We start from the raw sequence: 26,201 nt of genomic DNA, 5'->3' as shown, positions 1-26,201 counted from the left end.
TCAAACGATTTACAATTTTAAGTACAGGGAACTCAGGCATTTTTAAGTTGTTGCACAAAGCAACAAATTAAGTCACCCAACAATCAGGTAATCAGCACAAGCCTATAATATCCAATTACTTACAACGTAAATTACAACGGCAACCCTTACCATGTAAGGTCCCATTTTTATAACAACATAATAAGGCCCTACTTCCCGACTCCGGTAGGCACATACCTGTCACTTTTAAGATATCCCCCTCCATAGAATAATTACAAAGAGACCACTTTTTCATGTTAAACTGTTCAAAATAACCCACAAAAGCATATTTTTAGAGAGGTGAAGTAAACAATTTTGTTGCATGCTAGTGGGTATGGAGAGGGTCCACATTTTACATGCAATTTTTATTGGGGTCTTTTCTTGGATAATTCAAATGACCTTCATGCACACTACATGTAGATAAACTGTTGTGATATTTAGCCAAACAAAGAATTAATTTCCAAAAATGACCAAATAGAATCAATTATCACATTTAAGAAGAAAAATTTATAATAATATAAAATGAAGACATACAAAATTACTTGAAATTCAATTTGTATGGCACAAAGAAGTATAGAGTGAGAGAAAACACGACCTAAGTGAGGACATGTCCCTAGTGGGCAATGGCCTAAGTGAGGACATGGCGCTAGTGGGCAATGGCCTAAGTGAGGACATGTCCCTAGTGGGCAATGACCTAAGTGAGGACATGTCCCTAGTGGGCAATGGCCTAAGTGAGGACATGGCGCTAGTGGGCAATGGCCTAAGTGAGGACATGGTGCTAGTGGACAATGGCCTAAGTGAGGACATGTCCCTAGTGGGCAATGGCCTAAGTGAGGACATGGCGCTAGTGGACAATGGCCTAAGTGAGGACATGTCCCTAGTGGGCAATGGCCTAAGTGAGGACATGGCGCTAGTGGGCAATGGCCTAAGTGAGGACATGTCCATAGTGGGCAATGGTCTAAGTGGGACATGGACCTAGTGGGCAATGGCCTAAGTGGGACATGGCCCCAGTGGGACATGGACCTAGTGGGACATGGCCCTAGTGGGACATGGCCCTAGTGGGACATGGACCTAGTGGGACATGGCCCTGTAGTGGGACTTGGCCCTAGTGGGATATGGACCTAGCGGGACATGGCCCTAGTGGGACATGGATCTAGCGGGACATGGCCCTAGTGGGACATGGCCCTAGTGGGACATGGCTAAGTGGGACATGGCCATAGTGGGAAATGGCCTAAGTGGAACATGGACTAAGTGTGACATGGCCTAACTGGGACTGGATCAAGTGGGATTTGGACCAAATGGGATTGGCCTAAGTGGGATTGGACTAAATGGGATTGGACCAAGTGGGAATTGCCCATTTTAAACTTACTTTGGGTACTTTTTGAAATTCCATGTACGTGCAGTGGGTGATATTACATTTGTAATTTGAAATAAAAGTGACCTCCCGGACATTCAGTAGGCCTACTAATAATGTGGACCATTAACGTTTGCTTTACTGTTGTGAACCCCTATAATAGTTCAGTATAGTTATGTGGCATGACAGCAACTTTGTAAATAATTTCAAACTGGCCCAGATAATGTTTGTCAAATTGTCCTATGTCAACACACGGGATTGCTGGGAACTCTGCGATCACATCGCCATCAGTGAGAGAAACCAATTGAGGTGTTACAACGTTACAATGCAAAAGATGGTGTATGGTCCCTGTTTCTTTATTCTTCATCAAGAAAACGCCGGATAGTCGGATCGTCGTGGCTTCTTCCCCAGTATTAAGAGCATACGAACTCTGACTTCGAATGAACACAACAATTTTGTAAACCTTTGCCATGTCAATATGATTATAGGTATAGGTGAGTTGGCATTCTATCTTAACATCGTTCTCACACATTGGCCAATCACATGTCAATGTAATGGATTCAAAATTTGACGCTGTGGCGGTTTTTAGATCTCGGTCAGCCGTTCCGTCACTTTGAAAATACTGTCGTCTTCGTTTTATGGCAAGAGAAGAATCAGACCCAAATGAAGAGTTGTCCTCTAAAGTGCGAAACCCCAGAGCCTGATTAATGCTTTCTTGAATTGTTGAATCCCAAAGCTTTGCTTCAACAGCCGCTCTTGAGATAAAACAAAGTTCATCCCACTTCATGTTCATGAACTCGATGAGAGGCCAAACCTGTTCAACACATGACTCTAAATCACTCTGTGATTTCATCCATGCAAGTACTGCATTAAAAACCTTGTATTCAGAATCAACAACCACATCTTCCCGTCTTAAGACAACCAGTAGTTGTTCAAAAGTAAGTTTCTCCCAGCCAGAACTTTCCGCCACCTTTGTCAAATTCCAGCAAATGACGTCGTAACATCGCTTAAGAACTGGGTCAAGCTGGAGGTGTTCGGCAACTGGGAGCCACGACAATGCCATATCTATGTCTCCCTCAATCAATGTCTGCATGAATCTGATGCACAGATTTTTCAACTCAAGAACCTCATACTTATCAGCCAATGTTACCAAAGGAATCACAGTGTCTTTATTCAGCTGTTTTATTCCGTCATTGCATTTGTAAAGAAAATCCAGGAAGATGTCAAACACTGCTGCACATTCAGTTGACTCTTTCAGTGGCAACGATTTTGCTTTTTTCTTTCCAATCTCCGCTAAACATCTGACGGAAAACAGGACTAACAGTGGTCAATATCAACTTGTGGGTAGTGTAGGGTTTCGACCCAACTACCAGGGTAAGATCAGCCGCATGGGCTGCGTCGTTTCTTAACATTGCGAAGCTGGATGATTTACCAGTACGTTGATTGTGATCCGACATTTGACATGTAAGATCAGGGTTAGAGTCTTCAGACAAAGACAGACGAGCTGCTTTCTGGTTACTTGCCATCTGAATGCAAACAAAAAAAAACGAATAAAGAAAAACAAATTAAACATTAATGATAAGTTGAAATTATATGAAAATAATCACTCTTTTGAAACACTGAATAGTATATATGTATAGTTCCATCACAAAAGCAAGATAAGAAGGAGGAATAAAAAACAAGAGCCTGGTAAAAACGTTTCACCCCCTTCAGGGGCGGATTTAGAGGGGCGCACCCGGCGCGCCCCCTCTATTTTTTGTAGATCGGCGTCTGACTATGTGTATTTTTGCAGGGCAGCGCCTGACTTTGTGTGGGTGTCGAGCCGCGGCGGTGGCTCGGCGCCCCTCTATTGAAAATTCCTGGATTCGCCCCTGGCCTTGACAATGATATAAATGAAACCTCAAACATACAAACACGACATGACGAGAACGGTGGCCCAGAGGCAAAACAATTCATAGTTTATACATTACAAGGAAACAATCATTTAAGGGTTGGGGTATGAGCGTTTGGACAGTATTTTTGTGGGAAATGAGAGTACATTCAGACATGATCGAATTGCATTCTGAATACGAAAAATGTCCTGATGATATCAAATAATTTTGATTTTTTTTTTAATTCGCAACATAATACACATTTTATGGCAAATGATTAAAAATTGATACTTTTGATATTTAACAGTCCTCGAAGTAAAACTTTATAAATCTGATGATATATATGTAGCTGGGATGAAAAGCCGACGATAAATTTTGACCTTTCGTATTGAAAATATGGATTTTCCCCAAAATTTTCAATTGCATTACCAGTCGCGCACGCAGGATTTGTTTTTGACGGGGGCTCATATAATTATAATACAAAATGGCCGCGAAGCGGGCATCGAGACGCAGCGGGTTGTGTGAGGGGGATGTGCCCCCCTCAGAATTGAGAAACTTTTGCAAAATGAAAACCTAATTGAAGCCATTTGGTGGACCATTTGGGCAATATTATTGTTTAAAACAAAACAGTTTAGTTTGAAAAAGCCGAAAATTTCTGAAACGACGGCCCTTGACGCCTTTCGTGGACAAGATTTCCATATTATTGTAGGCCTCTAAATTGTGCCGGGTGTCAAAAGCAGAAGCGAAAACGGCCACTTATTTAGGCCCCTATCCACTACACAGGGGGGTGTCTGAGGGGGGTATCCCCCACAGAAGCATACACTCTAAATTGGCAGATTGAAATATGTCAATTTTTTAACGATTGATGATAGGAATCAATCTGAATAGATTGAAAAACAGATTGAAATGTTTTTTGTTTTCACTCTAACTCTCTTGGTAGACTGATTTCACTATTTAATCAAGTGTTACTCCTAATCTACTGCCAAATGACATGTGTTGCAGATGTTAGGAATGAGATTTCAAACTGTTTTAGAGTGAACATTTTCAATCTTTTTCTCAACAGGAAAGGACTTGTCCCTAATTTGGGATGGCAAAAGTTTGAAAAACAATGAAAATCAATCCTTCCTACTGAAAATTAAATCGAAAAAGATTTGCCCCTAACTTTAATCGCTAAAGATTGTAAAAGATTGAGAATCACTCCTTTTTGATTGAATATTCAATCGGGCAATTTGAGAGAGTAGTCAACATCTATCTCGATAAACAACCTGCTAATCATGACTATAAATGGGTCTATCACAGGTAACTATATGACGTACAAATACGACCCATAACTTCTTCAGTAGATAAGATACAATGTTTCTGAGGCCAGATTCTGTTTTTCTGGGTAAAGGTCACCCCAGTTAGTACTTTTCAGTATAATATTTTTTTGGCAAAGTCAAAATATGAATGTCCCAAAACGCTACTAATTCAACGACGCGACTCGAGAGAGCAAAAAGTGGGGATCTGGGCCAAATTTTGACAAGCCATATCTCCAAAACCGCTTGGATTTGAGCATTCATTTTTTGCATGTCTTCATTATGCTCATAGAAGTATGCTAGAAATGATTTTGAGCAAAATTTGAGGGGATGACCAGTGACCAACCAACCCATTTTGTTGATGTGGCTGGAATGACTCATATGTGAGTAGGTAAACCTAACTAATGTTTTTAAAGCAAAGTCATCAAGACCCCAAGCCAATATTTCTCAGAAATGTTGTCCAAGAACACATTTTCAACATACCTGAAGTTGACGGTGGGGCAAAATGTCTGACATTGGTTTTCAGGGGGGTCAAAATGTACAAAAAATGTACAATTGGAGTTTTGCATGGGTAATATCTCAGCTAAAAATATTCTAATAGGCTCAATATGGGATAAGAGTAATGTCCTACCAAAGGGCTCTGACTGGCAAAAAAATGGACAAAAAATTATTTTTACTTTTGGAGTTCTGACCCCCCGAAGTTGGTCCTGGATGGACGAAGTTACATTTTAAAGGCATATCTTTTAAAGTAAAGGAGTTACAAGTTTTCTGATGTCAGATTTGAATTCTACACAAAAAGTACCACAGGTTACATTATTTTCAAAGTTGTAGTGGTTTCCCTTTATACATTTATGGACCTCCAATATCGTCTTTCGCGTTGCGACACATTTTTACGCTGACCCCCAGTAGTAATATGGCCTGTAGGGACGTTTTTTAGGGTCAAAGGTCACCCGGAAGTGCCGCCATTTTGAAAGGTCAACCGGAAGTGCCGCCATTTTGAAAGTTCAACCGGAAGTGTCAAAGGTCAACCGGAAGTACCGCCATTTTGAAAGGTCAACCGGAAATACCGCCATTTTAAAAGGTCAGCCGGAAGTGGTCAAAGGTCAACCGGAAGTGATCAAAGGTCAACCGGAAGTGCCGCCATTTTGAAAGGTCAACCGGAAGTGCCGCCATTTTGAAAGGTCAACCGGAAGTGTCAAAGGTCAACCGGAAGTACCGCCATTTTGAAAGGTCAACCGGAAATACCGCCATTTTAAAAGGTCAACCGGAAGTGGTCAAAGGTCAACCGGAAGTGATCAAAGGTCAACCGGAAATACCGCCATTTTGAATCGCCGTTAATATTTAGAGACGTTAATATTTAGGGACGTTAATATTTAGGGACGTTAGTATTTAGGGACGTTTGACAAACGATGAAAAAAAACGAGATACACGAGAATGGTTTCTTATTCTTTCACCTTTATTAAGAACATTGAAGAAATAATACTAATAATTAAGCTATTCTTTATTATAATCTAATAACTATTTTTACGACTCGACTCCATAAAGGGTCGAGCGATCTGGTTTACTAAATACTCTAAATCCGTCACTTCGAAATCAGCGTCGTACTTTTCGTTGATAAATTCATTAGCCAGTATATCGTTGAGTTCGGGGTCTTTGTAAAACATTCGAGCAATTTCTCGCGTATCGTAACCGCGACAACGATGATAAAGGTAAAATAGGCAAAACTGTCCGCAGACGGTACTGTAATCTCCTTGAAGTCTTTTGACGTTATGTTCGTGATTCTCGACGTTGCGTTTTAGAAAAGTCTCAAATTCAACGGCTAAATTTTTGGGAGCGTTTCCGTAAGAATCGAAAAAATCGGCGTAAAGTTCGTTTTCGAAGTAAAAAGCGACCCAATGTTTCCCGGGTTCCTTACTGGTATCCGTGTTAACGATGTACGCTCGAGGAAACGGTTTTCGATCTTGATAGGAAGTTTATCCCGCGGTAAAACATTTCCGAATATGTCGCGTACGATAGGATCGGATTTGACGCATCGAAGCAGATCGACCGTATCCATCTTAATGATCGTAATCGATGACGATGCTGCGAGATTTGGTAATTTCCAGCATGGAATCCCACTCGGCGTAAACGACCAAATTGACCGTGTTAGGAAGGGGTACTTGGAACTGCAATTCGAGACGAACCGATCCGTTGCGTAAAAGGTTGAGATGAGCGTCGTCAGACGCATCCGGCGATAGATCAAAGGCGAACAGAGTGTATCCGCCAGCGTAATCTTCCCTGGCTATCTGTACGCCTCGGTCCTTGTGCAGGTTGCTTGTGCCTTGAAACAACGTCTGATACGCCATTATATGTCCTTGAAGGTTAGGCTGAGCGTCGGCTTCTTCGAAACGCGGTCTGAGGGGTTTCCACGGAATGGTTTCTCCGTTACAGTGTAGGGCGAGGTAGTTTAAGTTGAAATGTTTGAAGAAATACGGGTTCTTGGCGTACGCTCCGTTGTAGGCAGTATTATCCACGAGTCCAAAGATGATACGTCTGGGTATCTGTCCCGTAAACAAGCTTTCGCGGACGAAGGAGAGATTGCCTTGCGGGATCGAGAAACTCTTGACGTCTACGCGACGAATAGGGTACTTGGCAGTGACTCCGCGTTCCAACTCTTTGGCGTGAGACATGGTCAATGTCGGATTCAGTTTAGCGCTCCTTACGAAGAGAGTGGCGTCCATAATCTGCACTCTGTACGCGGGTTGTTGGATTTGAGGTCTGATACCCCTCAGTAGACAGAATTCGTTTTTGCTCCGGTGAAGTTTGAGTTTGAGGTCTACGCCTCCCAATAGAAACTTTTCCTGACAGAAAATGTCCGAATGAATCATTCCGACCATATCCACCACGCGACTATTATGGGTAAACTGGGAACGTTTCTTCAGTCCGACGTTAGCTTCATCGTCTATTAGCGCGGGGTCGCAGATGTCCATTTTGTAGGGGTATCTTTGTAGAAGAGCGACGATGTCAAGTGCGATTTTGTAGCGTCCGATCCGTAAGTGAGCAGAGTTTCTATCATGGCGCGATAGGCGTAAGTGTTGGAAGCGACGCTGACCATTCTATCGTTCAAGTGGACGTCCACCTGGTTGAACATCGAATGCAAAAACAGGTTCGTAGGTCCGACCGGGGCGTCTTGCGGTATATCGGCTCCATCGGGTAACGTGATTTTTGCCCTGATGTACAGTTGAGTTTGCGACAGATCCAAGTAACCATCCGGAGATCCCGGTACCGTAAATTCCAACGGTCCATCCGACGTCACGGCGTTCAACGGTTTATATTCGAGAAATTGACTGCTGAGTATATCGGTCTGAGTCGGTGGAACGCTGAATAGATCCGTTTCGGTTTTAGAACAGGGGCAGGAGTGGTTACTGACGAGAGACATTTTGGCGTAACGTAGACTTAACGGTCGAAGATATCCAGAGGTCTTTTCGCTCGCTTAGCTCGCGATGAAATGACCGATTTTCCGGTAGTCTTTCGCTTTATACCTTTTCGAGCGGGTTGTTTAGACGATCGACGCTGATTCCTCTTCTTCTTTACGGTCGTTTTCTTGGATGAAAGAACGTTGCGTACCGATTCCAGACCGCGTTGTCGAGCGGCGGTTCTTAGATTTTGACCGCTCAATACGTCTTGACCCACGTTGATTCCCGTTCTAAGGGCTTCTTTACCCAACTTTTGAGCGCCACGTTTGAGTAAAGGAACGGCCGCTCTGAACATTCCGGAAAGAATACTTCCTAATCCGTACCCCTTTGCATTCGGGATCCCCTAAAAACGGGGAACTCTCCGCGACCCGTCTGGACGTAACCTCCTTGTTGTCTGCCAACCATGATGATAATGACGCGTATATCGTAACGTTTTACCTTTTAAAGAATCCCGTTTTGACGGCTCTGAAACATAACTTGACGATAATCTTGCCGCGTTGAAATAGAATCTTCTCGCCCGTGTCTTGCCTGACGCTCATGGTGATGGTATCGAAACGTTTCATCTTTACCTTGACGAAATGAGGGGATTGGTAAGTACGAGTAACGACTTCCCGCCGTCACGTTTATCGATGTGAACGTAACGTAAGAGGGCACGAACGCGTCCCCACGATCTGATCTTCGACGATATCGGTGTAGAGGTACAGAGAGTACAATCCTCCGTTTAGATCCATGGGTAAATCCGCCTCGGTAGTTTCGTCGATCAGGGTGTCCCTTTTCGTAAATCCTAGGATGGACAGGAACTGGCGATGTAATTCGATAAAGGCGTTGTTTTGAAGTCTCACCTTGACCTTTTGAGTGTTTTTATTCAAGGTTATTTTCACGTTCTGTTTTCCGAGATCGTCCATGAGCTCGTGTATGGTCAGGGATAACTCTTCCAGGTTTTGGTAATAACCCTGCGGGATGGTAAACATTTTGAGGTTACTTCCGTCCCATCTCCGCTGTAGACTACGTTATTGAAAGGTTCGACGATATTGTAGAACGAGTGAGGGAACGATATTTCGGTCAAAGCGACTTCCCAATCACCGTAGAGGTCGATAGGCTTGAATAACTTGGTGGTGAAATCGTTCAGAGTATTGTCGGGGTAATAATCGAAGGAACTATTACTAGGTAACGTAACGTAAAATTCTCCCGCGTCGACCGCCATGATCGGATGTCGAACTAAGAGTGATGATCGGAGGCAGTTACGCGCGTGTATTATACGGAATCTTCTAGATCCACGACCCAACTGTTAAACTTGTCGGGCCAACCTAACCATTTGACGAAATATTCGGTAACGCCTTGACGTTTTCTCTTTCTGATGACTTTCTCCACTTTAAACAGATCGTCTTTGTCCTTGGTGACTTTTTGAATCTCCCGGCCGTAGAAAGTGCCTTCGATTTCTTCGTCGTTGAAATCTTTCAACACGTACACCGGTACTCGTCTGTCGATCCTTTTCGCCACCACGAACAGTTCCTCGGACCATTGGGGTAAATACCCTTTTCTGAAAGGAAGTTTTTCGACGGATATGCGGACCAGGTCGCCGGCCTCGAAGAGATTCTGCTTTTTCGGTTTTCTCGAACGTTTATATTTTCCGTACAAAGTCTTCCATACGGCGCTTTCGTTGTCTTTAGTCACGCTGGCGGGACTTCGTTTGATGGAGCGATGGTAGCTGGCGTTGTAACCGTGGACGGCGTCTCGCAAGATGCGATGGTACTCGGAACTATTCGTTCTCGTAAAGTATCTGAAAATGCGATCTTTTAAAGTTCTATTAAACCTTTCCACGATAGCCGCTTTGGTATCGGGGTTCTGAGTGGTAAAGAAATGGATATTTTTATCTTTCAAGAGTTTTTGCACGTCTTTATTTAGAAACTCTTTCCCTTTATCGCTCTGTAACTGGGTAGGCTGTCTTCCTTCCCCGAAAATATTTTTCAACGCCGCTGCGACGGTAGGTCCTTTCTTGTCCTTCAAGGGTCGCGCCCAGGCAAACTTCGAAAACACGTCGATGCAGGTGAGGACGAATTTATATCCTCGATTATATCTGGCCAATTTCTGAAATTCTACGAGATCGATCTGCCACGTTTGGTCGATACCGTCCGAGAAATAAATATTCCTGGGAAATCGCCTCCTACTCGGTTTATGCAGAGTGTACGCGTCTTGGGTAAGGAGCCAATTCTCGATATCGCGTCTAGTCAGACGAAACTCGTCTTCTCGTTTAACCTTTCTGTACAATCTTTCTATACCTCCGAAACTACCCGGTCCCGATACGTCGTAATATAAACTCTTCAAGTAATCGTCCACGTCCCTATCCATGGTTAGTCTAGCGGCGCTATGACGAATAAAGAGGAAACAACGACATTTTATTCATTTTTTATTTTATTTTATTTGCCCTATTTTGGGAAAGGTTAATAAATCTCCCACATGTTTCTATTCAGGGAGGATTTACGACGCTTCCGGGTTCTCGCGCTACGTCTTCGTTTAGGGTAACGCTCGATATCCCTTCGGAATCGTCAGATTTTCCTCCCGGTTCTTTATTTTTACGATCTCGTAAAGCGTTACGTCTAGCCGTATTGGTGATGAGAGATTCCGGAGTGTTGTTGCGAGCTAGCGCTTCGTTAAACAATTCCCAGGCAAACGGTTTCTTGTATCCTTTTCGGTTTCTCAACGCGTCGTGTACAAGGTCTACCAGATTGGACCCTTGTACTCTCGTACCCGACACGATGATTTCTCCTTCGGGGGACCAATCTAGGATGCCTTTCGATCTATTACGTTTTAGATTCTTCAAGAACGCCTTGGCTTTGGCTTCGAAAGAGGCGGGTAAAGTTTCCAATAATTCCGATTCTACGGTGTCGTCAACTTGTTGCGGGGAGGCGACTGGTTCGATTTTAGCAGCCTCCGTTTCATCGTCGTCGATACTTTCCACTGGCGTTTCGGAATTATCTAGTTTGCGATCCTCGCGTTTCAACAAAATGTTCAACGGTTCCTTTCTGTTACGTTTATCTTTCTTCAGATATCGTTGGAGAGTTTGATGGTACAGTTGCATCATGTCGTGCAACGAAAGATCAGTACGGTCCAGAACGCGTTTCGTATCGTTTTCGGTTCCACCCGACGCATCGTTCGTTCTAGCCCGATCGGCGACCATGGTGTTTATCCGGTCCAATTCACGAGGGTCAATGAGGATCATTTTTTTAGCGTGTTTCATTTTCTTTTCTTGAGCAATAGACTAACGATGGTGCCTAGGACGGGGGCTAGAAGAGCTCCGACTAATCCACCCTTCTGGTTAAGAATGGCTCTCTTTCGTTTGCGCGCCACCTTTTTATTACTTAAGGATCGTAAACGTTGTTTGTGAATCGAAAGTTTCTTCTTCTGTTTAACGTTTAGCGGAACGTGTCCCTTGAGTACGTTGAGCGCGCATTCGCACAACGAATCTACCAGACCATTGTCGGCGTGATGTATGATGGCTTTCCTCTGACGAGGATTACATTTAACCAAGTAGCGGAGAGCGTCGGCGTTCTGCTTCAGTCTCTTTGACATGTTTGTGGAAGAATGAACGTGAGCGACGCGCGCGACGACATTTATACTCTCGGCACGTAGACGGTTTGTCGCAACCCGTCGAAGATATCGGTACGTAATCGTAAATCTTCGGGGGTCGTTGGTTTCAGATCCACCAATAAGTATCCGTATCGGTGTTGTGTAGCGTCCACGAAGCTCTCTTGCACGAACTTGACGCCTCCGGGAAAGATCTGTTTGGCTAGATGCACAATCTGCGAATTATCTCTCGGGTTTTTGAAGAGAACCATGTAGTGAGCGTTCAACGAGATGGTGCGAAATTGTTTGGACGCCAAAAAGAGATTCTGCACGATGAAAATGACGGACATGTTACGATGGTGAGATCCTTTCGTAAACATGTTCATCACCCTGGTATCTCCGGATAATTCCGCCATGAGATCGTCGATGACGACGAGGTTTCGTTTCGAAGGATCGATCAGAGATTCCATATCCTGAGGAAATCCTTCTATAAAACGTATATTATCCATGGATTCACGCATCTCGTCGTACGCCGACTGGTATTCTCCGTACAACCAAATGATCTTGTCGGGAGGACCGTCTACGACCGTTTCGCCGGTCGATATCATTCGTTTGACGAACTGCGTTTTCCCCGAACCCGTAGGTCCCGAAACAATGGCCGTGTAAGGATGAATGAGTCTAGCATCCATGATTTAACCTTCGTCGAGTTTTCCGATAACAAAATCCACGAAATTGACGTTAACTTTTAGCACTCGCCACTGTTCCCTAGAGAGGTAAATACCGCGTATCGTAGGTAGAATTCCTTCGCTCGTTACGTCACCCGTGAACCGTCTGATGTCCACGCGAATACTGTCGCGATAGTCGCAGACGCTCAGGTATATATCCTTTCCCAAGTGAAGAGTGTTTTGAGGGAGACAGTGCGTCGAGTCTTCCCTAAACATGACGTTGGTGACGTTCGTCCGAGCTAGATGCAGGGAAGGAAGGTCGGAGGGCAAAGTGAAATTGTGACAAAGATTGACGCTCGTCTCACCTTGATGTCGCGTGATGGTCAAAGCCGTGTTAGTGAGGAGAGAAGAAGAGCCAGCCCTAATATAGGAAAAGTCGAATATTTTTTCAAATTGTCTTTACAGAGACACGGGGTAGGAGGATCTTCGCGTACGTGTTCCAACTGTTCCATCTCGATAGGTAATGAATCGAGATCGCGTTAAACGACCCCTTTATAGACGCCGTACCCGTAAGGTAGCGTTTCGAAACCATTCACGATCCATCTCTTATCGAAGACCACTCGGTAATCTTTCTTCGATACCCGGCTCTCGATATTTTTGGTTTTAACGTTACGCACGATTCGATGAGGATCGGTTACCGTTACCCTTTCTTCTTGTTCGCCCGACTTCAATCCTCGTACCATGCGTTCCAGGGTGGAGTAATTCACCAGTTCGGAATTACGGACGTTCAAGGTGATCCCGCGCACTTTCATCACCGTCTTTCCAGTATACAATTTGTAAACATAAGTCTTGCAGCCTCCCGTGACGAAAGTAGAAATGTGATTACCGTCTTTGGGGTCGACCACGTACGACAAAAGGCCCAGATAATCCCCGGTAGGGGGTTCCCAATCTTTCTTACGACTAAGGAAAATGACGCTATCTGTAAATAAAAACAAAAAAGGAGGTATAAGTATAAATTAGTCGTACGAGTAACTGGCTGCCCCGCGTAGCTCAGTTGGTAGAGCGTTCGACCGTAGTTCGAAACGTCCCCGGTTCGAACCCGGGCGGGGGATTTTATATTTTATTTGATTCATTTACTTAAAACAATAATTTTATTATTGGAAGAAGTGTCTTACCCGTATCTTGGTACATGGCGCGATCTCCCAACTTTTCCAGGACTTCGTACAGTTTGAGTCTGGCGTGGCAAGTCGTGAACGCCGCGATGACGACGTTGGTGTTCGGATTAATGCGGGCAAAGTCCCCTTCTTCCCGGTAAGTTACTTCGATGACTTCGTCGTTGATGAGCCGAATATTGTCGACTGTGACGCTATCGCTCGTCAATAACTTGTATACTTCGGAGGGGTCATCCAGTATCACCGTTTGACTCATGTTGGATCTTTGCGCAAATTTACCTGTAAAAATAATAGTAAATTAATTATCATTAGTAACGGAATGTGAATTAGAAGCTGTTGCGTATTAGTTTACTTATTTCAGTATTTACTGCTATTTAATACTAGGTTATACGGCGTAAAAACGTAATAAAACTTACCCCACATGCTGTTCAGGCACAGCTTGGCGAGCGACCTCATGCCCGGATTCTTCTCGATGCTCTCGGGGTCCAGACGTATCCCTTCGTTTTCAAAGTATTCGTCTATGTACCGTCGTTGATCTTCGGGGGTCTCGCACCAGTCGGGGTAGTCGCTAGCTTCCTGTTTCAATTGCAGAAAACGATCTATATACTCGGTGAATAATCCGCCCGTCTTTGTCTCTTTATTGTACTCCGCGCGTTGCTCCCAATCCCACACTACTTCGATATTCTCGATGACATATCCCATCTCCACGGCTTTCTCTACTTCGAGCGTCACCCACGAAATTTACCCCTGATCGTTCGGGCTTTATCCGAATGAGGACAGTAGGCTTGCCGTTTTTCTTCCATGCAGGTTCCACACAGGGCGAACATCAACTTGCCGTGACATCTCGCAGGTAAGACGGGGTGATAGAGCCATCTAGGGGGTAAGACCGTACACCGTATCAATCCAAAATAAGAAGAGATATCCATGAAGTTATTCGTGTAGATCTCGGATGTCGCCTACGATATAGGGGCGGTATTTATTACACCAGGGATAGAGACTGCAATAATCCAGGTATCGGATGACCTCTCCGTCTTTGACCTGGTGGAAGAGTTTGGTGGCTTCGGTGCGGCCTCCGTACAGGCTCTCCCTCGGTTTCAAGGGTTCGAAATGAGCGGGAACCTCGATCTTCCGTTTCACGTCGGCGGGTAAATTTTTTCCAAATCCCCTTCCATTCGTGTTCCCACATTTCTATAATCTCGTACCCGGGGTAATTGATCTCCAACTGCTGCTTTCGGAACAGAGTTATCCTGTAAAGTTCGGCCATGGGTTTCTTGGAAATCGGGTTGAGGGTATCCCCATCGTAGCAGTCGGGACATCCGTGGTATAGACACCCGTGATAAGAGTAGATTTTTTGCTTTTCCGAACAAAAGCCATCGACCGTCACTCTTCCTTGTGTCCGGACTTCTCCCCGTTCATGGCGTGTTGTATTTCAATGTCTTCCTCGAGAGACACGTAGGTCAACCATCGTATGGAGTCGGCGGAAAATTCTGGTTCGGACCGTACGCGTGAGGTGGAATGATCGCGATGGTGTTTGGTTGAAGAAAGTTGCGTCGTAATACGAGGTTACACGCGGCGGCGATAGTGAGGGGTTTATCTAACGGGTCTACCCCGGGATCGTCTCCTTCCTTTTTCGTCACCCTCATAAACATGTCGCGAAATTTCATGCAACACCGACGAAGGATATCGACGTCGCTGACGCAATATTTCAAGAGTTCCTCTTGCAGATCCCACGTCAATCCCTTCTCTTTTTCGGCCGTATGCCAGGCCAAGAACTGATCTTTACCGGCTTCGGACATTCCCTCGGGGTCGAAAAACTCGGCCGTGGGTATATCTCCCACGTAATTTTCGTTCTGCTTCGTGTTGAAGAAGTGCGGAAAGTAGCCCTTGCTTAATTCTTTGATGCCGAAACTCTTGGGAAGTTTGGAAAGAGGCATCGGAAAGAAGTTTAAACTGTCCTTGAACACGATGTCGGGTCCCGGTACGGTGATGGACATGATCTTCGCGCCGTTCATGATCACTTTCGGCTTTATGGCGTTATCGTAGAGGAATTGCAGAATAAAATACCCGTCGTACCCTTTCAGATTATGGGCCATACATCGGGCGTGTTTGTGACTCTCACCCTTGAAAAGCCATAAACAAAACTCTTCCATACATCTCTCTCCCTTGAAAATCATCTCTTTATCTTCCCCGCAAACGTCGCAGGGTTCTAGGAGGGGTTGGTCGGCGCACGATTCACACACTTTATGGGCGACGCAAAGGTTCGGCTTATGGATTCCCGTATCTTGCTGGCTTTCAACATCAAAGAAAATGTAGCAGAACGGCGTGTCGTCTTCTTTACCGTTTTCCTTTACTTCGCAGGGTTTGATGTAACATTTATGTCCGGCGGGAAAGTTACCTTGACAAATGTGACACCACAGATCCGTACAGTTGTGTTTCACTCCTTTTCTCAAGAACTGTCTATTGATAACTCTATCGCACTTTTCGCACTTGTAGTATTGATTACATATCGTGCTGTACTGTTTTATAGTGGAACCGTTTTTCTTATGGTTCTCGAAACACGCGGGTGTTTTGAAGTACCGTTTGCAGTCCGAACAGTAGGTCCAGGCGGTAACATCGTCGCTAGTCCTACAACTTCCCGAATGGCAGATCTTGCAAGAGTTTTCGCAGCGATGTACTCCTCTGTCATTATATCCCTTCTTGCACTGTTGGCACCAATAACTTCGATTAAGATAGGCGGACATGGACGTTATTAAATCGAAATGATTGTTATTATACAGGAGATATATGCCTTTATCTTTCGGAGGACCCTTGTATATAATCTTATCAAACTGGTCTTTGGAGACGACGCAGAGTTGATACTCGGTAATCATTTTCTGGAATTTTTCCACTTGTTCCAATCCGCAGGCGTCAAACGGGACGTCCGCTTTATCATGAAGATCCCTAGCTCGAGCTGTCTGATGTTTTTCCCCATCTCGTATACTTCTCCAAATCCACTCTCTAGCATTCAATTCGTGTTTAGCGATACCCGTCACTATAGCTCGTGCGAGACACATGTTGTCGCTCTGGTTGGTAATATCGATGATACATCTCAAATGTTTCTTCTTCTCATTCCACATTTTGAACATCTTCCTATTATCTGGCTTACCTCCTTCGGGCATTTCCATACGTACGACGTTGATTTCCATGTCGCTATTCAACTTGAGGTCTTTTTTAGACTGCAGGACGTGTTCTATGCGAGCCATAAATCGGTCGATGGTTAGGTCATCTTTTTTGATAAAGGGTAAGTTAATCGGTTTTCCAAACTCGGAGCTTGCATGACAATTCTGATCATGTCCCTAGGTCGAACACCATCGGTGACGCGGTCCAATACATCGTCTATAATATTCGACAGTAACGGGATGCTATCGACGGCGAACCGATCGTCTAAATTTCTCAATCGCAACCCGTAATCTGTTGACGTAGCTTTAAATTTCTTGACGTGTTTGGCATTAAGGGTCTCGATGACGTAGTATTGAGAGACGTTATCCGACACGCTGGGTTCCGGCGCTTCGGCCCGTATTTCATTCGTTTCCTCAGGCACCTCCTCCTCTACTTCTGTTTCATTTATTAAGTCTACCACTGGTGTATCGGCCGTTCGTTTACGCCTTGTAGGAGTATCACCCGTCACAAACTGTATAGAATTTGGTAGAAGAATGTATAATTATATAGTCATTTTGAATGTGTTTAATTATAATATTTAATTAGAAAAAGAACGTTGTTACTCTGTTAACATAGTTCGTTTTATGCAAATCCGAGAAAAATTAAGATGTTAAACTCACATCTCGTTCAAAGATTAGAAAAAAGAATGTTTAAAAAATTGCACTTACGCTTTCATCGGTAGTTGCAGGATTTTCACCACCAACCATATCAGATAACGGATCCCCATCATCATCCATGATCAGTTCAATATGCGTTACGTCAGGTGTAAGATCCAATATTCTCTGGAAAGCGAGAGTTGAAATATCCGTCTGCCATCCATCGGAATTAATGATTTCGTTCAACCGTTCAATATCGCATGAAGATCTAATTTCTTCCACAATTTCATCAGGCGCGATATTACCGTTATAGTTTCTCTCTACTTGCGTCGTCAACTCAAATAGTTTGTTTAATGCCAACTGGTACAAGTCGTCATCCAACCCCTGACCGATGAGAAAATCCAATTCTTCTATAGACTGGCAATTGTTGATTAAACGGTCCATTTTATTCCGTATGCTGGGCCGCTCATTCCAGAAATGAAAATTTATTCGTAGACACCAGCGTTTTATATATGTTTGTATGAAACGCTCTCACGTGGTGTCTACACGTGAAGCGGTTCGATGTGTTGTACTATATAATCGCTCGAAATGTTTGACGTCATCGCTCGATGACTATTGTAGCGAGTGACACGCTCTCACGTTGTATGTACACGTGAAGGAGTTCGACGTGCTGCACTATATCATCGCTCGAAGTGTTTGACGTCATCACTCGACCGTAAGATTTCAGAGAGGTAACATCGTTGTATCACGTAGTGTTAAATTATTTATACTCGATCATATACCCATCGCTAACTTCATGACTTTTATTGCCGGGACTTGATTTCTTTTCGGCGTGTTTTCTTCCATTACTGCATATACACTAAAATCAGCGTTCACGCTAAATTGATATCTTGTGACTTGTTTTTGGACGTGATTTCTGCCAAAATTTCATAGTCATTAAAAACCAGCGTGGACGTCATCACTAGACCGTAAGACTTTGGAGAGATGACATCGTTATATCACGTAGCGTTAAGTTATTAGACTCGATCATGTACCCGTCGCTATCTTCGTTATTTTATTACATGTTGTGTTCTTTACCAAACCTACAACGATATTGGAAATATTTTAATGGAATAATGGCCGAAAAGAAGAGAGAGATTAAAAAGACTAAACAAAGCAACGATTGCTTTTTTTAGCTTTGTGATTTTATTAAGTGTTGTGCTTTTTTACCAAACTTACAGCGATATCGGAAATATATTAACGGAATAATGGATGAAAAGAAGAGAGATAAAATAGACAATACAACAATTTCCTTTTTTAGCTACGTGATTTTATTAAGCGTTGTGCTTTATTACTAAACTTACAACGATCTTGGAAATATATTAATGGAATAATACCAGAACATATCTTTGTTGGATTTACTTTATCGTATTCTATACTTTGTTGGATTTATAATCTACGTGCAGGTAAGAACAAATTCTGGATTGATTTATTATTTTTTAATGATCGTTAAAATATCGCAGGGCGCTGTATTACGACGTTCATCTCATCTCTCCGGCACGAATTTGTTTTTTCTGACGCAATGCTTGTACGGCGCTATCTATCTTGGGTGAGACTTCTTTCAAAACGTTCCAATCTTGTAGACTCAAATTGATACCTTTCTGACTCGCCATCCATTTCTGGGTAACATTATGCCGGTAATATTCTCGGATGTTGATATAAATTTGATCTCTAAACGTTTGAATCACGACGTGTCGGTCTTCCCTAATAGGAACGCGAAGCATTTCACGATCCGATGGAAAAGCCGGTAATTTCCAACTCGTTTCGGGCCGTTGTTCCATGGCGTGTATCTTCTCGTATGGAGTTGATCTCGCTCTTTTTGCCCAAGCGCTTTTATCCTTTCCAAGACCATGGTTAGAGGATGGACGGAACGGTTCTTTCTTACGAAGGGCCGAATTTTCATAATCGGTATCCTCCGCTATCTTCGCTAATTGATCGTTATAATAAGAGAGATCATCGTCATCGTTCCATTCGCCAAAAACTTTCGTTTCCTTAAAAGTATTGCTGGATACCCCTTTTCCCGTAGCAAAAGATCCACTCTGCTGTTGATTGCTCTCCATACTGATCGGATTGAAATCTTGTCAAGGACTGAAGTTAATGCTGCTCACTCCTCTATTTATACACTCTGTCCAACGTGTCCCGTTTTTTTTTAAGCGATACGTCGTAAATGTTCAACAATTTGTTTTTTCCGGCGATTGAAACGAAAAGCACGTTAAAAAAACGATCGTTACGATTCAAACCTGTTGGCGTCCGTAAATTTGCGCGATGTATGAGAATAAAACGGTCAATTTGAACGTCGTTACGACGCGATATTAGTTGGTTATTTGGTTACTTGCCCAAATATCCACCGAACATGTTTTAACGAGCGTAAACACAAATTAGAGCGAGACGCGTTGCTAATTGACACGCCAAACCAACCACCGATCGTGTTTTTAACGAGAGAAAACACGTTGCAACACCTAGTCGTAAATATTAGCGGCGGTGAATTTGAGCGAGACGCGTGGCTAATTGATACGTCGAATCATCCACCGATCGTGTTTTTAACGAGGGAATCACGTTGTAACGCCTCGTCAACGGTACCAAATATTATCGGCGTTAAATTGGAGCGAGATGCGTTGTTAATGACTGCTTCTTGACACGCCAAACCAACCACCGATCGTGTTTTTAACGAGAGAAAACACGTTGCAACGCCTAGTCACAAATATTAGCGGCGGTAAATTGGAGCGAGACTAGTTGTTAACTTGTTGATTAGCTGACACGCCAAATCAACCACCGACCGTGTTTTTAACGAACGAAAGCACGTTGTAACGCCTAGTCACAAATATTAGCAGCGGTAAATTGGAGCTAGACTCGTTTAAAAAACAAACATTGTCCACCTATCGTTATCCACCAACATTAGCCATTGATTAATGGGTCGTGTTTTTTAACGGTTTGTCTCGTTTGGTTGGGTGTTTCTTGACTCGTTAAATTACCCACCGCGTGACGTTACAATCAGCGCTTCTTAACGTGTTTTTAGCGGCGACACAGCCACAAATGTTTGTTGAATACTCTCGCTTTGTTGGATATTTTACTCCGATGAATGAATCGTATTTTTGAACGACGTTGAAACCGGTGCTTAAAATCGCTTCAACAACAAATTGTCACGCCTCGTAAACTGTTACAATTTAAACGCCGGTAAATTGGAGCGCGACTCGTTGATTAAAAAACGTTATTAAATACTCTCGATTTGTTGTGTATTTTCCTCCGGTCGTGTTTTGTAATGACGTCACGTTCGCAAATGTTTTTAACGGTCGTAAATGTTTGTTGAATGCTCTCAACTTGATGGATATTTCATCCGATACATTAATCGCGTTTTTAACGTAGTTAAAAACTTGCCTCGCAAATAATATCGGCGTTACATTGGAACGTAACTCGTTAAAATTCAGCCGTGAGAGTAAACCGTTGTTCCTCTTCCGTCGCCATAACGCCTGTCTTTTGGTATTCACCGACGCGTTTTTCGAAGAAATTCGTCTTACCTTCGAGAGAAATATTTTCCATAAAATCGAAAGGGTTGTTCACGCGATAGAATTTTTCGTAACCCAGTTCGACCAGTAAACGATCGGCGATGAATTCTATGTATTGAACCATTAGACGTTCGTTCATCCCTATCAGTGAACATTTTAAAGCCTCCGTCATAAATTCACGTTCAATCGCTACCGCTTCTCGTACGATTTTCAGCGTCGTTTCGACCGATGGTTTTGGTCGATGTACGAGAATAATAAACAAGCGAAATCGCAGTGCAACGCCTCGTCACGACTGATGAGCTCGTTGGAAAAAGTCAGACCGGGCATCAAACCTCTTTTTTTCAACCAGAATATCGCGGCGAACGACCCGGAGAAGAAAATCCCTTCGACGACGGCGAACGCAATGAGTCTCGTGGCGAAAGTGGCATCGTCGTCTTTGATCCAACGAAGAGCCCATTCGGCTTTCTTTTTCACGACCGGTATAGTTTCCACGGCGTTGAGTAAATACGTTTTTTCGCGTTTGTCTTCGATGTAGGTATCTATAAGCAAGCTATACATTTCCGAGTGAATGTTTTCCATCATGATCTGAAATCCGTAGAAGAACCTCGCTTCGGGAATTTGTACCTCGCTACAGAATCGAGTCGCTAGATTCTCGACGACTATTCCATCGCTACCCGCGAAGAAAGCTAGGATGTGAGAAATGAAATACTTCTCCCCATCGTTGAGACTTTCCCAATGCGGTTTATCTTTAGCGAGATCTACCTCCGTCACCGTCCAGAATGACGCCTCCGCTCGCTTGTACATCTTCCATATGTCGCTGTACTGAATCGGGAAAATAACGAACCGAGATGGATCGACTCGTAGTAATACTTCCTCGTTACGGGACATTTTCAGCTCTTATGTGGAAAGTGCGCTATGTGCAGTGCTTTATATAGAGTTTACGATCACGATAACTATATAAATATTATCACGCTTTGGGATTGTACTCTGGAATATATAACCGTGAATTATATTCGCTCATGAACTATATTACGCTTTTGGAATATATCAAAGATTTTATAATCATGGAATATACGATACAGCGGTACTGTTTCGGTAAGTCGGGAAACTTTTAATTATTTTTTTTTTTTTTTTATCAGCAACGATTCTAAATATTAACGTCCCTAAATACTAACGTCCCTAAATATTAACGGCGATTCAAAATGGCGGTATTTCCGGTTGACCTTTGATCACTTCCGGTTGACCTTTGACCACTTCCGGCTGACCTTTTAAAATGGCGGTATTTCCGGTTGACCTTTCAAAATGGCGGTACTTCCGGTTGACCTTTGACACTTCCGGTTGACCTTTCAAAATGGCGGCACTTCCGGTTGACCTTTCAAAATGGCGGCACTTCCGGTTGACCTTTGACACTTCCGGTTGAACTTTCAAAATGGCGGCACTTCCGGTTGACCTTTCAAAATGGCGGCACTTCCGGGTGACCTTTGACCCTAAAAAACGTCCCTACAGGCCATATTACTACTCCCCCCCCAAATTTCAAATTGATGCCACGGGAAAACGAAATAGAGTGTGAAGCTCAAATTTTCAGAATTTTACTTTCTCATCAATATCTACCACCACAAAAAAAAAAAAAAAAATTGAAGAGGTGCTGCGGTGCACATCCCTGAAGTTGACATGTGACTCAGTACACATTCCTAGATGTTTTCACACATTTTATGATTCTTTTTGCATGTTTAATAAATAATTCTAATAATTAATTTCATATTCTTCTTCTTCTTCCTTATAAGTGCCTCCCTCATATGTATGAGTATTGTCGCACTGCGTACAGACAAGCTGTACTTATTTTTTACTCTGGAACCTAGAGTAGATGAGTGTATTTTGAAGTACAGTCAACATGATCGGGATGATCCCCTGCTCTTTTCGAATAGCCTGTGACGTTCTTTAACGTGCACACTACATTAATGTGAGAAAATATGCATGTACACGGGACCGACAGCTTAAGTGCCCTCCGAAGCACTAAGCAAGTAGAGTGAAGTGTCTTGCTCAAGGACACAAAGAGCCGGACCTGGGATTCGAACCCTTGACCCTTGGGTTCACAGTCCTATGCCTTAACCGCTAGGCCACGCTCTCCTCATATTAGGTGAATATGTTACATAAAAGCAGTGGCGTGCGCAGCACATTGAAAGTGGGGGGCCAGGTTGTTCAGTTCCCCCGAATGGAATCTGATTAGGAGCACATTTTGACGTTTTTAACGTTTTTCCCCCGAATGACCAACAAAAGTGGGGGCCCCTGCCCCCCCCCCCCCTTTGCGCACGCCACTGCATAAGAGATTGCTCAATGCTCACTAAATAAAATTGTTATGATGATTTTCTAACTCTACACATATTTTCCAAAATATAGGCCTAACTTGTAAAATTTTTGGGTATATCATGATATGTGATTATGTCGATAATTTGAAAGATTTTATATTCCCAATAAGTAGAGATTAATTGTCTTAACTCTCGGACCGCTCTACTACGTTACCCCCATTTTTCAACTCGCTCTTTTTTTGTGTTGCTGTCACCCAAATGGCCCCTTTTGAAATAGTTTTCAACAGATTTTAGATAAGCTCTTGCCGCCGTATAAACCAGGATTTTGTCATGTCAGTCTCCCACACTTAAATTTAGACTCAGTTTGTTGACATGTTTGTAAATCAGATCGTAATTTGTTGTTTTTACGCCCGGTTTTTACGGGATAACCGGAAAATTTGCTGCCAGTGGTTTCCGTTTCCCCGTACTTTTACGGGAACCAGTAAAATTATGGAATTTATATTTTAGGCCTACTTATCCCCCCACTTTTATCAAAAAAAGTTGAGATTTTTATACCACTGGAAACCTCTGGCTACATAATGTTTATGTACCAAACATTTCTTGCAGATTAATTGAATCAACAAAAATATCGTCAAATTTGAATTTCGTTCTGGTATAAATACCAGAACGAAATTACAACAGTGGCAAACGCAAAATCGGAATCAACTGAAATTTTGGGAATAAGCTTTTTTCGTGGATATCTACTGAAAAGTATAAAAAGAGGATGCTAGGATCACGAAATCCTCCTTCAATATTAAACCTTGAACTACCATGATGCAAACTTATTCTGCATGATGTGAACATCAACTGATTTCTCTTTTTATGTGTCTGTCAAAAGTAACTTACACAATAACATCAAAAATATTCTCTTCATACACTACACTAAAATATGCAAATCCTTTTTACATCACTGTAGGCCTATTCAAACCCAGGAGCTTGTACACAAGCTTACACACAAAATGGTACACGTATTAAAGCATGCTAAGAGGACAAGGTCATTGATTTTAAGCCCCTAGCCAGCAAGTAGGCCTACTATTATATACTAGTTTATACCACAATACTATCGGGTATACTAAAAAAAAAGCACTATGGTGTCAAATTCAACATACGGGCCATGATGTTTCGGGCTACATTCTGCTATTACGGTAAGCCTATATAGAACCCAATTAAGTTTATAAAGTCAATTACACGGCTGAAAAATCTATCAAGAAAAACTTACCTTTCTCTTTCACTCTTCGATGTGATGATCCACTCGTGGTACACACAATTAAATCACAATGCAAGATACAATAGCTCCGTGGCGTTAACGATCTCGGGAAATTACGGGCGCACACCACCAATGCAGCGTCTCATTGAAACACGTAAAAACACGTCTTTTCTTTGCGCGATTTTAATAGACATTTTGGCCGCAACAAATTGAATATAAAAATACCACCAATCGATTGCAAATCGATGAAAATTTAATATATGTTTCAATGTACGGGTACGGAATGTACTTTATTCCTTGGCAGGAAATCCAAGCTGATGGACTATGCCAAGTATTGCAGTAGAAGTAGTCTTCCGATTAAATTTCCAGATATGGGCGTTTAAACAGTGCCATCACCATTTTCGACCCGTTCTCTACCCTCAATGAAAAACCGTTTCTGACCATTTTTCAATACTTTACTCAAAAATTGTGTTATGCGATCCAAGTTTATGTAGGGGGCCTATAGGTCCCAAACTATCATTTAAGCATAATAGGCCTAGCTGCCTCCTTTTTCATTAATCAATATTAAATTGGCCGCTGAGACACAATGAGAGAGTTATCATGGGGACTTAGGTTGAAATTGCCCGAGTATACTAGTACCGACTGTGAACTCAGGTAGTACAGTGGTTAGACTCCGGGCCGGTAATCCAGCGACCGGGGTTCAATCCCCACTGAGTCCTGATTTTTTCTCTCTCAAAATGTTCATATGTTAGTCTGCTCGAGCCGCAAACAGGTCATTTTATTATTTAAGCTATAACATGCTTCTCTTTTTGCTTACAAGTTCCAGGCCCAAAATATACCTCTAAAAAGATTTTGTTTTTAACGGAACTCATCCACATGTTTGGTGGTGTGCGCCCATAAATAACAAAGTACATCACGATAGAAAACGGCTGTGAAAAAGACTGGTCCATCTGTCCTTTTCAGTCTCGTCCCTAGGCGGGTCCCTAGAATTTGTACGCCGAATTAGATGATGAAACGCGAAAAGCTGCGAAAAGGGACGAGATTATCGGCACTTTCAGCAGCTCAGACTCCAAGTGCGCGGTAGACTCGCGGTCCTACACTTTGTAGAAGACAGATCTTAAAACAAAGGTATGAAAGTGTTTTCGGCATGCCTGAGTGAAGTGTACTGAACAAATTTAGCAGGCGCGTAGCCAGCACTGTCAGTCCGGGGGAAGGCAAACGTCAGTAGGCCTATCGTCCCTATTTTTCTTCTTTCTCTCCCTGATGATCCTCCCTATTTTTTCTTCTCTCCCTTTAATGATCCTTTTCACTTCTCCTCTTCTAAGTTTCCCTTCTCTTTCTTCCTCTCCTTCCCCTTCTTTCTCGTCCCCATTTGTCACTTCTCCATCCCCATTTGGGGGGTCGAACGCATACACGATATTCATAACACATAGTCACAATACGTAGCCCTACATATTGTGCGTGATACACATCAAAGGATCGTGCCGAGCACAACCAACGGAGTGACATCACAAATTATAAAAGGAACACTGGCAACATCGGCACTGGTACTAAATTCCAATTTTCTTTGCTTTATCTCAGTTGTTCGGCTCAAAATTAAAAGGGGGCATATATCATGATATGACAGTAAAAGGTAACATTTTATTGTAATGAAATAATAATTTTTTTTTTTTATAGAGGGGGAGCGGGAAGGGGGCATGTGCCCTGGCATGCCTGAAGGCACCAAATTGACCAATTCAGCATCGATTCTGCGCCCCTACAAAAAATTGTGCGCATTTCGCGCGCATTTCAGCACAAAACCATTTGAAATATCAAATTTATTTAAGACCGATGTTCAACTTCATTATAACCAAAATTAGTGGTATGCCCTATTTTTTTTTAATTCTGAAAAAAAAAGGGGTCTTTTGGTGACAGTAAAA

The 26,201-nt window shown here is 43.0% G+C and overlaps 3 protein-coding genes, 1 non-coding gene and 1 pseudogene across 4 annotated transcripts; 1 reads left to right on the top strand and 4 right to left on the bottom strand.

The window, feature by feature from the left end:
* On the bottom strand, positions 1–24,371 carry LOC140135647 (uncharacterized). Its single transcript, XM_072157221.1, has 2 exons — positions 24,295–24,371; positions 1–2,898 (listed from the first exon to the last, which is right to left on the bottom strand). Exon 2 carries the CDS (start codon positions 2,463–2,465, stop codon positions 1,527–1,529), a length of 939 nt encoding a protein of 312 aa, XP_072013322.1. The 5' UTR covers positions 2,466–2,898; positions 24,295–24,371; the 3' UTR covers positions 1–1,526.
* Positions 6,596–7,507, bottom strand: LOC140172455 (uncharacterized protein F54H12.2-like). The gene has a single exon (XM_072195601.1). The coding sequence runs from the start codon at positions 7,505–7,507 to the stop codon at positions 6,596–6,598; it is 912 nt and encodes a 303-aa protein (XP_072051702.1).
* On the bottom strand, positions 12,762–14,096 carry LOC140172453 (uncharacterized). The gene is made up of 3 exons (XM_072195600.1): positions 13,811–14,096; positions 13,398–13,673; positions 12,762–13,201 (listed from the first exon to the last, which is right to left on the bottom strand). The coding sequence occupies exons 1-3, from the start codon at positions 14,094–14,096 to the stop codon at positions 12,762–12,764; spliced, it is 1,002 nt and encodes a 333-aa protein (XP_072051701.1).
* Positions 13,262–13,333, top strand: Trnay-gua (transfer RNA tyrosine (anticodon GUA)). Its single transcript has one exon. It is a non-coding gene; the product is annotated as a tRNA-Tyr (tRNA).
* LOC140172452 (ribonucleoside-diphosphate reductase subunit M2 pseudogene) lies at positions 20,642–21,618 on the bottom strand (annotated as a pseudogene).
* Positions 24,372–26,201: the final 1,830 nt, after the last annotated feature.

The sequence above is a fragment of the Amphiura filiformis genome, chromosome 16, assembly GCF_039555335.1.
Source record: "Amphiura filiformis chromosome 16, Afil_fr2py, whole genome shotgun sequence".
In the NCBI taxonomy this organism is placed as follows: Eukaryota; Metazoa; Echinodermata; class Ophiuroidea; order Amphilepidida; family Amphiuridae; genus Amphiura; species Amphiura filiformis.
Note: the sequence above shows the minus strand (reverse complement) of the source record. Positions and strands in the feature narration are given on the sequence as shown.